The sequence below is a fragment of the Schistocerca serialis genome, chromosome 4, assembly GCF_023864345.2.
Source record: "Schistocerca serialis cubense isolate TAMUIC-IGC-003099 chromosome 4, iqSchSeri2.2, whole genome shotgun sequence".
Lineage (NCBI taxonomy): Eukaryota > Metazoa > Arthropoda > Insecta > Orthoptera > Acrididae > Schistocerca > Schistocerca serialis.
Window position 1 is genome coordinate 160,539,362 of NC_064641.1, and position 18,241 is coordinate 160,557,602.

The 18,241-nt window shown below is 38.7% G+C and overlaps 1 protein-coding gene across 2 annotated transcripts in view; it reads right to left on the reverse strand.

Annotated features, from left to right (window-relative positions):
* LOC126473562 (nuclear pore complex protein Nup98-Nup96) overlaps positions 1-18,241 on the reverse strand; it is a 145,779-nt gene that overhangs the window by 22,889 nt on the left and 104,649 nt on the right. For both annotated transcript variants that reach the window (XM_050100698.1, XM_050100696.1), the window contains one exon: positions 5,905-5,970. In XM_050100698.1, coding sequence (XP_049956655.1) covers positions 5,905-5,970 — 66 coding nt within the window. The remainder of the gene's footprint in view (positions 1-5,904; positions 5,971-18,241) is intronic.

Genomic DNA, 18,241 nt, shown 5'->3' on the forward strand with positions numbered 1-18,241 from the left:
ATCAGGTGCTGGAAGGTTTCTTGGGGAATGGCAGCCCGTTCTACATAGAGTGCTGCAATTAGGAAGGGTATCAATGTTGGTCGGTGAGGACTGGCACGAAGTTGGCGTTCCAAAACATCCCTAAGGTGTTCTATAGGATTCAGGTCAGGAGTCTGTGCAGGCCAGTCCATTACACGGACGTTATTGTCATGTAACCACTCCGCCACAGGGCATGCATTACGAACAGCTGCTTGATCGTGTTGAAAGATGCAATCGCCATCCCCAAATTGCTATTCAACAGTGGGAGCAAGAAGGTGCTCAACATCAATGTAGGCCTGTGCTGTGAACGTGCCACGCAAAACAACACGGGGTGCAAGGCCCCCTCCATGAAAAACACAACCACACCATAACACCACAGCCCCCGAATTTTACTGTGGGCACTATACAGACTGGCAGATGACGTTCACCAGGCATTCGTCGTACCCAGACCCTGCCATCGGATCAGCACATTGTGTGTCCTGATGCATCACTCCACACAACGTTTTTCCACTGTTCAATTGTCCGATGTTTACACTCTTACACAAAGCGAGGCATCGTTTGGCATTTACCGGTGTGATGTGTGGCTTATGAGCAGCCGCTGTACCATGCAATCCGAGTTTTCTCACCTCCCGCCTACGTGTCATAATACTTGCAGTGGATCCTCACACAGTTTGGAATTCCTTTGTCAGCAGTCTCTGTCAGTCAATAGACAAGATCGGCCTATATGCGCCCCTGCACGTTTCCACTTCACTGTCACATCAGAAACAGTGGACCTAGGGATGTTAAGAGTGTGGAAATCTTGCATCCAGATGTACGACGCAAGTGACACCCAATCACCTGACCACGTTCGAAGTCCACGAGTTCCGCGGAGTACCCCATACTGCTGTCTCATGATGTCTAATGACTCCTGAGGTCACTGATATGGAGTACCTGCACAATGCATTAAAAAAAAAAAATATGTTTTTGGGGGTGTCCGTATGATTTTGATCACATAGTGTAAGTTCGGAGGTGTAAATGGAGCCATCAGAGAGGTCCAGGTCAATGTCCAGGAAGATGGGAAGTTGGGTTTATGAGGACCAGATGAAGCTGGTGGAAGTATAAGTGTTGAAGTTGTAGAAGAATGAGGGTAGTATGGCTTAGCCGTGAGTACAGGTCATAAAGGTATCATCAACGAACCTTGGTTTCGGGTTTTGGGAGGCTGTGAAGGTTTCCTCCACATGGCTCATAAAAAGATTGTCTAGGTTCCGGCTACCACCTAAGACCACCACATGGGACGGTTGCCATATTGTGCACCAAGTACATTGTAACCCCTTCTTATCTGCACGTGTCATCTGAGAACAAATAGTAAGACTCCCTGCAACACTGTGTGTTGCCTCAAACCATTGGAGAGGGACTAGCAGCAGCCAGACCAGGGAATTACAGTACTGCTGTGCAAACTATTGTGTTTAGTTAAGCTAAGAGAGTAAATGTCAAAATCGAATATTTATTTCCCTTCCAAACTTAATGGGGAGGCACTAACAATGACAAAGTCTAAAACAATTTTTCATTATTTTATTATTTTGCGGTAACCAGTTTTAAGTTATGCCACTTTTACACAACACTATTATTGCAGTGATAGTGCAGGCAACATTCAGGCAGAAATGCCCTATACTGGGCATTGCTACTTCAATGTCATCTGCACTATCACTGCAACAACAAACTTGTCTGAAGACGGCATATCTTCAACTGGTTACCAGAAAATAAAATATTAAATAGGCATAGTCCATACCAACTCACACAGGCTAGGGATTTAGCATATGTTAAAATGAAGTAAGGAACACACGTTTTGTTTTCTCCAAAAAGTTTCTGTTCCGAGATATAACCCTCCAAAGATGACACCGCGCATACTCTTTTTTCATTTGAAAGATAACTGCTTTATAATTACAAAGAAATCCTCCATTTGGACTTATCTGTCAAAGTTCTTTTACTATAGTGTTCTGAACTTACTTTATAATTCATGAAAAAAAATTTTTCAAAAATGCCAATCCATAAAATATATATATTTTTTATTGGTACCATATAGTTCTACATTCCCTGAAAAGGAGAGCTTCCACTTTAAGGTTGAATGGGTTTTATAAAAAAATTGAAATTTTTGCAATACATAAAACCTGTTTTATCATCACATGTAACAGTCACATAAGAATCAAAACCTAGCCTTATTTACCATAATTTTGGTTTTGAAGATGAGTAAGAGACTCATTTTTCAAGCATTTAAATGATTCCAAAATGTATGTGAAAGGTCCAAAGACTTCAAGGTATCAATTTATACAACTTCTGTGCACTCTGTTTTGTGCTCAAATTAGCCACTCAATGGACTAAAAATGTGTTCCACTGCTTCAGTATCTTCCTTTGATATAGAGTGATGCCATCCTGTTGAACCAATAGGGACTGGAGCACGTACAATCTTCAAACACTGTGAACAGGAAGTAAGCACTGATGACATTGTTGCTGTCCTTTAGCTGGAAACCTATATCCAGCAGCTGGTCGATGTGGTAGGAAAAGGTTTACTACAATTTCGTTTAACTCATAACTGGTGTCTATAATCTTTGCAATCCACCAGTCACAGTCATAAACACACGCTACAATCTATCTTCTCAGGTTATGAATCTGAATATTATCCTACTGTTACCGAGGTGTTGGCCGAACGAACAAAATTTCTTCTTTCTGGCTCTTTAAAGTGTGTGCAATATGAGTTCACCCACCACTTTGAGTCCACAAATGCGTCTTCCGAATTTCTTTCACAGGAGTAGTTCGTTTGCACCAGTCTTCTTTTTTCTGCTCACGGATTTCTTCGATTTCATCTTTGGACAAAAGAATGAGGGCTGTGGATATGTAAGATTTCACAACTCTCATAAAATCCTCAGCATTCTGCATTGCAGCTGTATTTGGTCTGGAAAGATTATGTTTTGTAGCGTGGTGCTTCAGCAGGCCCCTAAACCATCACAAGGCTCCTTCCTGTGACCAGTAGCACTGTATACCCAGTCAGTTGGCACAAGCAACTTACTCAATTCAAACAGCTGTGACGAATTTTAAAATGACTAGGAGCACCATCAAAAATAATGATGATCTTTCTACCCGTTTGCAGTTGAAGAATTTTGCACATTGCTAGCAAAGCATGTGCTGAGTCAGGTCCTGTGTCATCACTTACAACTGCAACACTTGTGGTCTTGTTTTGAAAATGTCACTCCTGCAAAAATTGAAACCTGGTCATTACTCCAATGATACCCTTGTACTTCTCATGGGAGAATTGCAGACCAGTTCTCAACAAAATCACAGGGAAGCACTAAACATAATTCTTCAGCCTGTACACACCCTTTCACTTCTGAAATGGGTTGTTGCAATTTCTTCAGATGCTGGTGTGTTACTGCTTTCCCTGAGCATTTAACAAGGTCATCAATGAAACTGTCAAAGGCAACAGTTTTCTTAATTAGTTTATTTTCCTCCCATGTCACATATGTAATTTCTGAAGAGTTATCTGCTATGTCTTCCGGGCCAAGTGTCTGTAAATACAGTCCTCCCTTTCCAGGGCAGTCACTATATTCTTGAAACAAACAAGTATCTCACTTTACGTCACAGAGGACCAATGACTTCTTACACCCAACCAAGGTGTCATATGTCAAGTGCCCCAGTAAGTTCTTCGAAGTTACCACACGAAGTTAAAAATTCGCGCAGTACATACACGAACAGACATCTCTAGGTGGGTGTGGAACTACCCACTTAGGTCATAGTGCATAAAATTTTAATCTTCCAATATGTGAAGTTGTATAGTTGCACTTATAAATTGCGGAAGTTTCTTTACTACTGTGAGTCCTGTACACTTCTTCACTTTCACAACTTTTTGACCTTCAACTGTTAGTTATAGTGTCTTTTTTTGTTGGCACTGTGGCAAGAACAGTCCCATTTATCTTCCAGATAAAACGACTGCACTATTTGAACTTGAGCTGCTCCTACAGGATGACTATAATAGGGATCTGACCTTCCAAGGACTTCTTTTACAGACCTCACATTTCTTGATTTGTCTACCATGTACTATGATACCGATGGAATGTGGTTCAATATTGCTTTCTTTGTAAATGTCTCTGGAATAATAGTTAAGACTTGCACCTTTTCACTGTAGGATGCAAATATTCAACAGCTGAATTGATATTTGTGAAAAATTCCTGGCAAGAGGTGCAAGAGTGCTTTGGTTCATTTTCTTCTGAAGTTGGAATTTTGGTCAGTTTTGCTGCAGTTTATTCATCCATAGCTTTAGCAATTTCTCTGTTCTTTCTTGATGCATAGAGCTTATGACTTGACTTCACTGACCACAGTTTCTTAACCGGACTAACACCTACCTCTGTAGTTGACTGGTTCAGGGTATTTAATTCTTCCTCTGTAGATGCAAAATCTGCAACATCTGCACCATGGGAGGCTTCACCTTGTTCACATACTATCATCGTTGTTATGCAGTCAAAAAATTTAAAACACAAAAAGTCGTACTGGAAACATCTTCACTTTCAGAGTCTTTAAATGAGAACACTTATTCCCAACCTGAACAAAGTCAGTTTTTGTCTTATATATCACTCTTTTATGGATATGCAAATAGTTCACAAGACATTTCAAACAATCCTTTTCACAAAACACACTGCAACTGTGTCAGCTGGCAAATTCCTTATGAAAGCACAGAACTCGGTGGATGGTCTCAGAGTGCTTAGAAGCCTCTTCAGTACAAAAATTAGCACTGAACAACTACAATACAGAAACGTGAAATAAACAACCATGACAAAGAAACTGACAAGAAACTACAACAAAGTGAAAAGAAATATCTGCAACAATGAAAGTGAAAAGAAATAACTGCAACAACAAAGACAATACAAATAAACATTGTAACAAAGAAATTAGTACGAAACAACTTCAGTGAAGACACACATTACCCTTTAAAGTTTTAAAAAAAATGATTTTTATAAAACAAAACCTGTCCAACTTAACAGTGGAAGCTCTCCTTTACAGACAATATAGTACCACATGGTACTAATCAACAGAAAAGAAATCAAACTTTCCTGCAATGGCATTTTTGAAAAAAAAAATTGCTGTAAATTATTTAAAAAATTCAAAAGGCGACAGTAAAGGAACTTTGACGGATATGTCCAAACGAAGGATGCCATTGTAATCATAAAGCAAGTATCTTTCAAATAAAAAAAATAAAAAAAAAATATCTAGAACTGTTCCAGAGATACAGCGTTTTAAATTTTTTTCCAAAATTTACATCTTCAAAATGGTGTTCGCAGTGTCATCTTTGGAGGCCTGTATCTTGGGGCAGGAATTTTTTGGAGAAAACACAAAAATGTGTGTTTCTTACTTACTCCTGAATTTTAACATATGTTTAATTCAATAACATCCGAGACTATGCCCCTGCCTGAAGTGATACGGATTATGCCAATAATGACAAAGTGACCTGGACTATATCGAGATTAGTGTCTGATGTTCTGTCACTTAAGTTCTCAAGACATTATGCCTAAAGTCTTTACAAGTGGAAGTTGTAGATCAGCAGATTACCTTCCAATAACACCCCCTGCACAAAGTTGTTTGGCTATTGGATATTAACAGCATGTCTACAATATAAGTTCTATAATATATTTTTATAGCCTTTCTGAAATAGCATATTCTTCACCCATTACTATATAAAGTAAGTTCGCTTCTGTTTCACAAAGTACAGAAGTTCTTCAGATGCTGCTATGACAGCTAGATGTTCTAAGGGAGCAAAACTTTCAAAATTTTAACTTTTTAAGATGAAAGACAAAAGTAAAAATGCATGTAAAACTGATGACTTCAATGAAATTATTTTCTTGTGAATCTACAGCTCATTACCTTTCTCTATCCAATGAACTGCTTCTATTGGGAGTTTCAGCAACATTCACATTGGTATTAATTAATCTGAAAGAAAAATGTGTGTTATTGTTAGTACTACATCATACACTAACAAACACGAAAAAACCTAACATTTCAAATACCATTATAACACATGGGAATGAGTATTAATCGTTCACTTAAATGCAGACAATTCTTTTGGCTGATCTATAATCATGCTGAACATATACACCAGGCAAGATGCACATTATCTGAAAAATAACCAAAAGTTTTGAAGAGAAATGACTTACATATTGACGAACTACAATGTTTACACATCAGTGCACGTTAAGTATCTCAAACAGATTTCCATACAAAAGAAACTGGTAAGGGCCCTGAGCTGTCACATTAAGGGCAGAATGAGAGATACACGTGAGGAACAGAAAGCTGTAACATCATGAGATTAGGAATGTTACATGTTATAGGAAACCTGTCCAAACAGCCCTCTGTGGATACATGTACTGTCAGCGTACTCCTGCTAATGTATCAAAAGCAGAGGAGAGTGGGGCGTAGCAGCTAAGAGGAAAAGGCAGGTTTCAGTTGGTTCTGGCAAGAGTAGCACATTCAAAGTGTCAGTCTGACAAATGAGACTTACCAGCCTTATCACAGACACTAGTTTGGCCAGAATATGAATTGTGTTACTGAAGATTTACATTCTGCATTAGATACACTATATTGTGTACGCACTAATCGAAAAGCAAAGAAATGAAGAAACCATACTGTTTGATGCAGAGCAAGAGTTGCTTTATTTTTTCATATCTTTTGAGGGCCATAAAAAGTGCTTAATATGTCACTAGAATTACGTACTGGGAAAAACACGATGACTGGAATCTCATGAGAATACCTGCCACAAAGAGAAACGATGCACTTTTCTTCTGACAGGGTTGGAAGGCTCCAGCAGATTGACAGAAGAGAAGTATTTCCATGATCCACGGTGATCACTGGCTCTGGTATTTCAGTTCCCTAAACTCCTCAATGCAAGAGAATTCAATCACATATACTGCATACATGATTCTTCCTAGATTTAATTTTTGTTTAAAAACATCAGTTCCATATTCAAACCAGAAAATGTTCCATACCCCAGGGAGAAGGCATGAGAAAAAATTCCAAGACTTTGGGCAACTCAAAACAAAATTTGTACAATTTTTGCAAGTGGAATTGCTCTGGCAGTTACCGTATTTACTCGAAGCTAAGCCACACTTTTTTTCCAATTTTTGCTATCCAAAAAACTGCCTGCGGCTTAGAATCGAGTGCAAAGTAAGTTCTGGAAAATGTTGGTAGGTGCCGCCACAACTGACTTCTGCCATCGAATATATGTAGCGCTACACAGGCATGCTTTGCAGGCACAAAAATAAATACTGACACCAAAACCTCTGCGTCAGTAAATAAATTAAAAGAAAAGATAGAAGAATGTAAACATTACGTCACGTATTCTTTTGTGTTTGCTGCTATCTCATTTAAATTATGTCTGCCTAATAAACTACGAAACTAGAGTGAGACAACAGCAAACGCGGAAGAATATACATATAATGCCATGTTTATATTCGTATTATTCTTATGCCTAATAGTGATACAGTCAGAAATGAAGCACGACAACTGACTAGATTTTGAAATCTAAGATGATCCTAATTTCTGTGCAGAATGTAATGTACTAAAAGAGGCACCTGCAAAGATTTTCAAATGGAGAAAATTTTTCGCTAAACTCTCGTTCAGAACATCTTCTATCATACGCAGTCTATTATTTGGTTCTTGTTGATCATTATCAAAGAAATCAGTAGTGTAAGTAACAACAAATAGCAGTTTCTTGCCATTGTTTCACTGAGACAATTCCTTTCTTTTTTTATTGTAAGCGGCGGTAGCACGCACAAAAGCAAGCCATGCCACGAGCAGCGACAGGTCGTTAACACTCACTATTAGAATGCGACAAACAATGCATGACACAGTACAATAATGCATTTTCAGCTTAGAGTGATGTAAACACCTATAACAAAGAGAACGGCACATATCAGATCAAAGCAAAATAAGCAATAGATTGAAACCAGACGAAGCACGTGAAAAAGGAAGGGTACCCGTATAAATACAGACTGAGCACCTGACGCATAGCAATGGCTACCTGGTAAAGCTGAACTGCTAAGCTTATGACTAGAACCAAACTACTGTAACTGTATCTTCATCCATTCGACCTAAATTGTCTCTCATGTTACAATGGACCAACTTTGTTTCGATTTGGAGGTGCAATCTAAAACTTCCCTCTCCCCTTGAATTGCGAGTCACAAATTTCAGGTGCGGCTTAGATTCAGGAAATTTTTTTTTCCCTTGATTTCGAGTCTCATTTTTCAGGTGCGGCTTAGATTCGAGTAAATACGGTAAGTAACATTTCAATAAGATGTTTGGAGGCAGGTTTGGGGACGACACATCCCAACAGTGGCCACCCTGATTACCAGATATAGCTTTTTTACTGACAAGGGAAACTCCCTATCGCACCCCTCTCAGATTTAGTGATAAGAGGGCCCAGTGGACAACTTGTCGAAAAGTGAACACAGATCAAGCATGAACAGGAGGAAGGTATACTGAACTGCGAAAATAACCAAAATAGAAACAGTGAACGGTCTAAGCTTACCAAGTGCAACATTGAGCTAAGAAGAGAAGTGACAATGTCGTGGTTAAGTGGTCATGGTATTGGATTTGGATTGCAAAACTGGCAAGCCGTGTTCAAAGCTCTCTCTCTCTCTCTCTCTCTCTCTCTCTCCTTTTTTTTTTTTTTTTTTTTTTTTAAATTCACACTTGTGTCTGTGTTGTGGTGTAGTGACCGTTTGCAACAGCGAGGTGTAGGTAAGGGAGAGGTATAATGAAAGTTGATAGTGCACAACTGTTTTATTTATTAGCAGCCAAAAGAAAGTGGCTTTCTAATAGGAACCGCAAACGTTTGATGACAAGGTGACAAGCCAACCAAATCCTTCACCAGAAAACATATCTGGTGTGTCAAAGACAGCATTCATGACAATGTGTGTGTCATAACATAGGAATCTCTTATCGATTATCGACACAACTAATTCGTACACCTGGTGAGTGAGTGAGTGAGTGAGATATGTCTTCTCACCTGGTTTAGGTGTTCATACAAATGTGAATGTGGTCACTCAAGGAAATGATGAATACAAAATAATTTGTTACATAAGCTGCAACAACGAATTTAACAGCTTCAAAATCACATAGTTCCTCTATGCTCTGTCAAAACATATGTTTTTAATGTTTTTGAAGTTGCATTCCATTTTGGAAGATTTAGCTCTTGAATTCCTTTGTTGTAACACAGTTCACATCCGTTTATTTGTTTTCTGGTAAACCTTGCGGGATGTAAGGTCGTGGTCCATGAAACTCTTCAGCTCCTAACGTTTCGTCCAGTGCTTCGCTGGACATCTTCAGAGGGGTGTTTCTCCTCCGGTGAGTCTTGCCGACTGACGGGTCGGACGTCTGAGAGCGACTTATGTATCGTAGAAAGTGGGCGTGACCAGAGTTACACGTGATATGCAGAGATAACCTTTGTCAGAGATAAAACTTAACTATCGATCGTAATCTTGTCACGGATAAAACTGTCTAGCAATTCTGTAGTGCTACTGTCCAAATATCACTAAGTTTCATGGTCTCTTCTTTCCGATTAAAATTATCCCTATGTTTATATATTTCAATTGCTTCTCTACAAAGCCGTGGGTAATAGTTCGTCGTCGTAGATAAAATTTTTGTTTCGGAAAACTTCACTTGATGATTTCCTGGCTGAGAAGCGTGTTCTGCTACAGCCGATTTATCTGTTTTTCCTAATCGGCAAAGACTTCTGTGTTCTTTTAACCGTCTATTTACGCTTCTTTTTGTTGTTCCAACATAAACTTTACCACATGTACACGGAATTTTATATACGCCACTGGCTGATAGAGGAGCGCGTTTATCTTTTACAGACCGAAGAACATGACAAATTTTCTTCGTTGGTCTAAAAACAGGTCTAATTTCATGTTTACTTAAAATCTTTCCAATCTGATCCGTTACTTTCTTTATAAAAGGGAGAGAGACTGTATTCTTCCATCGTTTTTCGGACTTGTGTTAAGCTTTTTGTTGTTTGGGTGCAGAATTCTGCTTACTTCTTTCTTTGAGTAGCCATTTCTCTCAAAAGCGTGCTTCAGATGTTTTAATTCGTCGTCTAGATACTCCGGCGTGCAAATCCGTCTGGCTCTGTCAGCGAGACTTGTAATCACACCTCTTTTTTGTTTTGGATGGTGGTTAGAGTTTTTATGTAAGTATCTGTCTGTGTGCGTTATTTTTCTAAAAATCTGTTGTTTCAAGCTTCCATCCGTCTGTCTCATAACTAAAACATCCAAAAACGGTATTTTGTTATCATTTTCTCTCTCCATGGTAAACTGGATTCTTGGATTTATATTATTAAGGTAATCAAAAAATTCGCCTAAGGCTTCTCTACCATGTGGCCAGACCACAAATGTATCGTCTACATACCGATACCAGCGAGATGGTTTCTTATCTGCTTTTTCCAAGGCTGACTGTTCGAATTTCTCCATGTAGAAATTAGCTACTGCAGGACCCAATGGGTTACCCATTGCTACGCCATTAAGTTGTTCGTAAAACTCATTATTCCACTGGAAATGACTGGAAGTAAGACAGTGCCTGAAAAGAGCAGTCAGATCTTCTGGAAAAATATCCGTTATAAAATCCATAACTTCATTAACTGGAATCATGGTAAATAAAGATACTACATCGAAACTTACTAAAATATCTTCAGGAGTCAGAATTAAACCTTCAATTTTCTCTATAAAATGACGTGAGTCCTTTATATATGAGTCCGTTTTTCCTAAATATGGTTGTAAGCGAGTTGTTAGATATCTTGCTATTTCGTACGTAGGAGAATTGATAGCACTAACAATCGGTCTCAGAGGAAGGTCCTTCTTATGTACCTTGGGTAGCCCATAGAGTCTAGGACACATAGCTTCAGTCTTCAATAAAGCTCTTTTTTCTTCTTTTTGAATAGAAGTGGCCGATTTTATCAAATTATTTGTTTTTCGTAGTACGCTGGCTGTAGGATCTTTCTTAAGTTTTTTGTATTGCCCTGCCATTAAAAGATTCAAAATTTTGCTTTGATAATCTTCTGTATTTAAAACGACCGTAGCATTCCCTTTATCAGCAGGAACAATCACTATGTCTTCATCTGCATTTAAATCTCTCAGAGCCTTTCTTTCGCCATTGGTTAAATTACTTTCCAGAGGTTTACTGCGGCATAATACTCTGGTGGTTTCGATCCGGATTGCATTTGCAGTTTCTTTGGGGAGAGTACGTATACCTGCTTCTACATTTGCAATAATATCCTCAACAGGAACTTTCGGAGGTGTTATAGAGTAGTTTCCTCCTTTTGCAAGAACTGAAATTTCGTCTTGAGATAAAACTCTGTCTGACTTATTAATAACAGTTTCGGACATCACTATATTATTTGTAGATTCTGCATAAGTTTGTAACTTTTCGAACTTCTTCTTATGCCTTCTAGTAGTCGTTTCCATCATGGTTTCCATAGATCGAAATGTAAGGTAATCTATTTTATTCCATAGGGCTCTCTGTATCTTACTAGCAAGGAATAAATGTAACTGCAGTAACTTACGGTCAACAGAATCCATCTCTCGTCTTGTATAATGTATCCTCTCTCGAAGTAGTGCTGCTTCTGTATAATCAAATATCCGATGAACGCGGGCTGTCTGGAACATCCTCTTCAACTTTAGAAAATTCGGTATGGTAGACGAATCCCTACAACGCAACAAGAATGTTAAAGTACAAATTAAATGCGCTCTCTTCTTACGTAAAATTTCCAGGCGTCTAACTGATTTTGAGAATTGCTCCCCGTAGAGTCTTCTGATCATAGTATGAAGGCTTTCACGACCGGATGACATATCTTCTGGTAAACCTTGCGGGATGTAAGGTCGTGGTCCATGAAACTCTTCAGCTCCTAACGTTTCGTCCAGTGCTTCGCTGGACATCTTCAGAGGGGCGTTTCTCCTCCGGTGAGTCTTGCCGACTGACGGGTCGGACGTCTGAGAGCGACTTATGTATCGTAGAAAGTGGGCGTGACCAGAGTTACACGTGATATGCAGAGATAACCTTTGTCAGAGATAAAACTTAACTATCAATCGTAATCTTGTCACGGATAAAACTGTCTAGCAATTCTGTAGTGCTACTGTCCAAATATCACTAAGTTTCATGGTCTCTTCTTTCCGATTAAAATTATCCCTATGTTTATATATTTCAATTGCTTCTCTACAAAGCCGTGGGTAATAGTTCGTCGTCGTAGATAAAATTTTTGTTTCGGAAAACTTCACTTGATGATTTCCTGGCTGAAAAGTGTGTTCTGCTACAGCCGATTTATCTGTTTTTCCTAATCGGCAAAGACTTCTGTGTTCTTTTAACCGTGTATTTACGCTTCTTTTTGTTGTTCCAACATAAACTTTACCACATGTACACGGAATTTTATATACGCCACTGGCTGATAGAGGAGCGCGTTTATCTTTTACAGACCGAAGAACATGACAAATTTTCTTCGTTGGTCTAAAAACAGGTCTAATATCATGTTTACTTAAAATCTTTCCAATCTGATCCGTTACTTTCTTTATAAAAGGGAGAGAGACTGTATTCTTCCATCGTTTTTCGGACTTGTCCTTAAGCTTTTTGTTGTTTGGGTGCAGAATTCTGCTTACTTCTTTCTTTGAGTAGCCATTTCTCTCAAAAGCGTGCTTCAGATGTTTTAATTCGTCGTCTAGATACTCCGGCGTGCAAATGCGTCTGGCTCTGTCAGCGAGACTTGTAATCACACCTCTTTTTTGTTTTGGATGGTGGTTAGAGTTTTTATGTAAGTATCTGTCTGTGTGCGTTATTTTTCTAAAAATCTGTTGTTTCAAGCTTCCATCCGTCTGTCTCATAACTAAAACATCCAAAAACGGTATTTTGTTATCATTTTCTCTCTCCATGGTAAACTGGATTCTTGGATTTATATTATTAAGGTAATCAAAAAATTCGCCTAAGGCTTCTCTACCATGTGGCCAGACCACAAATGTATCGTCTACATACCGATACCAGCGAGATGGTTTCTTATCTGCTTTTTCCAAGGCTGACAAGCAGATAAGAAACCATCTCGCTGGTATCGGTATGTAGACGATACATTTGTGGTCTGGCCACATGGTAGAGAAGCCTTAGGCGAATTTTTTGATTACCTTAATAATATAAATCCAAGAATCCAGTTTACCATGGAGAGAGAAAATGATAACAAAATACCGTTTTTGGATGTTTTAGTTATGAGACAGACGGATGGAAGCTTGAAACAACAGATTTTTAGAAAAATAACGCACACAGACAGATACTTACATAAAAACTCTAACCACCATCCAAAACAAAAAAGAGGTGTGATTACAAGTCTCGCTGACAGAGCCAGACGCATTTGCACGCCGGAGTATCTAGACGACGAATTAAAACATCTGAAGCACGCTTTTGAGAGAAATGGCTACTCAAAGAAAGAAGTAAGCAGAATTCTGCACCCAAACAACAAAAAGCTTAAGGACAAGTCCGAAAAACGATGGAAGAATACAGTCTCTCTCCCTTTTATAAAGAAAGTAACGGATCAGATTGGAAAGATTTTAAGTAAACATGATATTAGACCTGTTTTTAGACCAACGAAGAAAATTTGTCATGTTCTTCGGTCTGTAAAAGATAAACGCGCTCCTCTATCAGCCAGTGGCGTATATAAAATTCCGTGTACATGTGGTAAAGTTTATGTTGGAACAACAAAAAGAAGCGTAAATACACGGTTAAAAGAACACAGAAGTCTTTGCCGATTAGGAAAAACAGATAAATCGGCTGTAGCAGAACACACTTTTCAGCCAGGAAATCATCAAGTGAAGTTTTCCGAAACAAAAATTTTATCTACGACGACGAACTATTACCCACGGCTTTGTAGAGAAGCAATTGAAATATATAAACATAGGGATAATTTTAATCGGAAAGAAGAGACCATGAAACTTAAGTGATATTTGGACAGTAGCACTACAGAATTGCTAGACAGTTTTATCCGTGACAAGATTACGATCGATAGTTAAGTTTTATCTCTGACAAAGGTTATCTCTGCATATCACGTGTAACTCTGGTCACGCCCACTTTCTACGATACATAAGTCGCTCTCAGACGTCCGACCCGTCAGTCGGCAAGACTCACCGGAGGAGAAACGCCCCTCTGAAGATGTCCAGCGAAGCACTGGACGAAACGTTAGGAGCTGAAGAGTTTCATGGACCACGACCTTACATCCCGCAAGGTTTACCAGAAGATATGTCATCCGGTCGTGAAAGCCTTCATACTATGATCAGAAGACTCTACGGGGAGCAATTCTCAAAATCAGTTAGACGCCTGGAAATTTTACGTAAGAAGAGAGCGCATTTAATTTGTACTTTAACATTCTTGTTGCGTTGTAGGGATTCGTCTACCATACCGAATTTTCTAAAGTTGAAGAGGATGTTCCAGACAGCCCGCGTTCATCGGATATTTGATTATACAGAAGCAGCACTACTTCGAGAGAGGATACATTATACAAGACGAGAGATGGATTCTGTTGACCGTAAGTTACTGCAGTTACATTTATTCCTTGCTAGTAAGATACAGAGAGCCCTATGGAATAAAATAGATTACCTTACATTTCGATCTATGGAAACCATGATGGAAACGACTACTAGAAGGCATAAGAAGAAGTTCGAAAAGTTACAAACTTATGCAGAATCTACAAATAATATAGTGATGTCCGAAACTGTTATTAATAAGTCAGACAGAGTTTTATCTCAAGACGAAATTTCAGTTCTTGCAAAAGGAGGAAACTACTCTATAACACCTCCGAAAGTTCCTGTTGAGGATATTATTGCAAATGTAGAAGCAGGTATACGTACTCTCCCCAAAGAAACTGCAAATGCAATCCGGATCGAAACCACCAGAGTATTATGCCGCAGTAAACCTCTGGAAAGTAATTTAACCAATGGCGAAAGAAAGGCTCTGAGAGATTTAAATGCAGATGAAGACATAGTGATTGTTCCTGCTGATAAAGGGAATGCTACGGTCGTTTTAAATACAGAAGATTATCAAAGCAAAATTTTGAATCTTTTAATGGCAGGGCAATACAAAAAACTTAAGAAAGATCCTACAGCCAGCGTACTACGAAAAACAAATAATTTGATAAAATCGGCCACTTCTATTCAAAAAGAAGAAAAAAGAGCTTTATTGAAGACTGAAGCTATGTGTCCTAGACTCTATGGGCTACCCAAGGTACATAAGAAGGACCTTCCTCTGAGACCGATTGTTAGTGCTATCAATTCTCCTACGTACGAAATAGCAAGATATCTAACAACTCGCTTACAACCATATTTAGGAAAAACGGACTCATATATAAAGGACTCACGTCATTTTATAGAGAAAATTGAAGGTTTAATTCTGACTCCTGAAGATATTTTAGTAAGTTTCGATGTAGTATCTTTATTTACCATGATTCCAGTTAATGAAGTTATGGATTTTATAACTGATATTTTTCCAGAAGATCTGACTGCTCTTTTCAGGCACTGTCTTACTTCCAGTCATTTCCAGTGGAATAATGAGTTTTACGAACAACTTAATGGCGTAGCAATGGGTAACCCATTGGGTCCTGCAGTAGCTAATTTCTACATGGAGAAATTCGAACAGTCAGCCTTGGAAAAAGCAGATAAGAAACCATCTCGCTGGTATCGGTATGTAGACGATACATTTGTGGTCTGGCCACATGGTAGAGAAGCCTTAGGCGAATTTTTTGATTACCTTAATAATATAAATCCAAGAATCCAGTTTACCATGGAGAGAGAAAATGATAACAAAATACCGTTTTTGGATGTTTTAGTTATGAGACAGACGGATGGAAGCTTGAAACAACAGATTTTTAGAAAAATAACGCACACAGACAGATACTTACATAAAAACTCTAACCACCATCCAAAACAAAAAAGAGGTGTGATTACAAGTCTCGCTGACAGAGCCAGACAGATTTGCACGCCGGAGTATCTAGACGACGAATTAAAACATCTGAAGCACGCTTTTGAGAGAAATGGCTACTCAAAGAAAGAAGTAAGCAGAATTCTGCACCCAAACAACAAAAAGCTTAAGGACAAGTCCGAAAAACGATGGAAGAATACAGTCTCTCTCCCTTTTATAAAGAAAGTAACGGATCAGATTGGAAAGATTTTAAGTAAACATGATATTAGACCTGTTTTTAGACCAACGAAGAAAATTTGTCATGTTCTTCGGTCTGTAAAAGATAAACGCGCTCCTCTATCAGCCAGTGGCGTATATAAAATTCCGTGTACATGTGGTAAAGTTTATGTTGGAACAACAAAAAGAAGCGTAAATACACGGTTAAAAGAACACAGAAGTCTTTGCCGATTAGGAAAAACAGATAAATCGGCTGTAGCAGAACACGCTTCTCAGCCAGGAAATCATCAAGTGAAGTTTTCCGAAACAAAAATTTTATCTACGACGACGAACTATTACCCACGGCTTTGTAGAGAAGCAATTGAAATATATAAACATAGGGATAATTTTAATCGGAAAGAAGAGACCATGAAACTTAGTGATATTTGGACAGTAGCACTACAGAATTGCTAGACAGTTTTATCCGTGACAAGATTACGATCGATAGTTAAGTTTTATCTCTGACAAAGGTTATCTCTGCATATCACGTGTAACTCTGGTCACGCCCACTTTCTACGATACATAAGTCGCTCTCAGACGTCCGACCCGTCAGTCGGCAAGACTCACCGGAGGAGAAACACCCCTCTGAAGATGTCCAGCGAAGCACTGGACGAAACGTTAGGAGCTGAAGAGTTTCATGGACCACGACCTTACATCCCGCAAGGTTTACCAGAAGATATGTCATCCGGTCGTGAAAGCCTTCATACGTTTATTTGTTGTTTTCATTTCTGAGAGACATCTATGTGGTATCTCACCTGCTCTTACTATTCATCACATTTACTTGCGACGGTAATGTCTTCTTACCACATGAGTTATATTTTATTACCAATGTATAGTATGACAACTTCCAAGACTACAGAAGGAGATCAAACATGTCAATGACTGGACGAACAGTTAATAAAGTTGTGAAAAAATAATAATAAAAATAAGTGGCACAAGGTATTTAGAACCTGGCTCGACTGCTTCATAGTCCAACACCATCACCACTTAACCATAGCTCCTATAAGTCTCCTCAATGTTGCACTGCTTAAGCTTGGATCGTCCATTGTCTGTATTTTGCTTTTTTGTAGTTCAGTACGCCTTCTTCCTGCTTTCATGCTTTACCAGTGTTCAGCTTTAGATGAGCTATTCAATGGGTCATCTTACCATTAAATCTCACAGGATGTGATGGGGAGGTTCCGTTGTGAGGTTTTTTTTGAAAATCCACATCTACCAGGCATGGATCAACACACATGAAGAGCTGGCTGCAAAAATTTTTGAGGTCACGATAATCATGTGCAACATGCCAGCAATTTTCAACGGGGTATGCCAATCATTTCTTCAACAATGACAATTCTGTGACGCAATTTTGAGCATTTGTCAATGATGGTTTAAAATTTGTTTTCTTTTTTACTACTGTCTTTCTTCACACTTATTGATGTACTATACTTGTTAGCATAGAAGTTCATTAAAACTTGGGTCATTCAATTATTAATAATATTGCTCCTTACAGTATCATGTGTGTACTGTCTTACCGCAGTGCTGTTCCCAAAGTAAAGCTAATTCTATTAATAAGATAATAGAGTAGTTGATTTAATAATTGAGCTTTATCACAGAAAATTTGCACCTAACAATCAGCCTAGATGGGAATTCAAAGATTGCCTGGCTTCGACTATTTAGCTGAAACAACCGTCCTTATTACTAACAGTTATTAGCTGGGTAAGTTGGTTTAAATGCACATACTTCCATATGCTTGCCACTATTGGCTTCTGTTTTATGGTCATAGCTCCATAATGTTGCATTTCCAATCCAGGGATATCCAGTAAATTTTGCTTATTTCGATGTCCTCTACTTTTCAACATACTATGGTCTCCTACCCTGCTCTGGCCTTATCTGGTTGATTGGAAACTGAGGAATGCCAATAATTTAGAAGCAGATATTACAATAAAGCTAGAAATTTTGTGTCTCAGCAATCCTCCTTGCTTTCGCCATTAACACTTTGGGTACATCATCTGAAAAACTTGGGCACTGTTGGCCT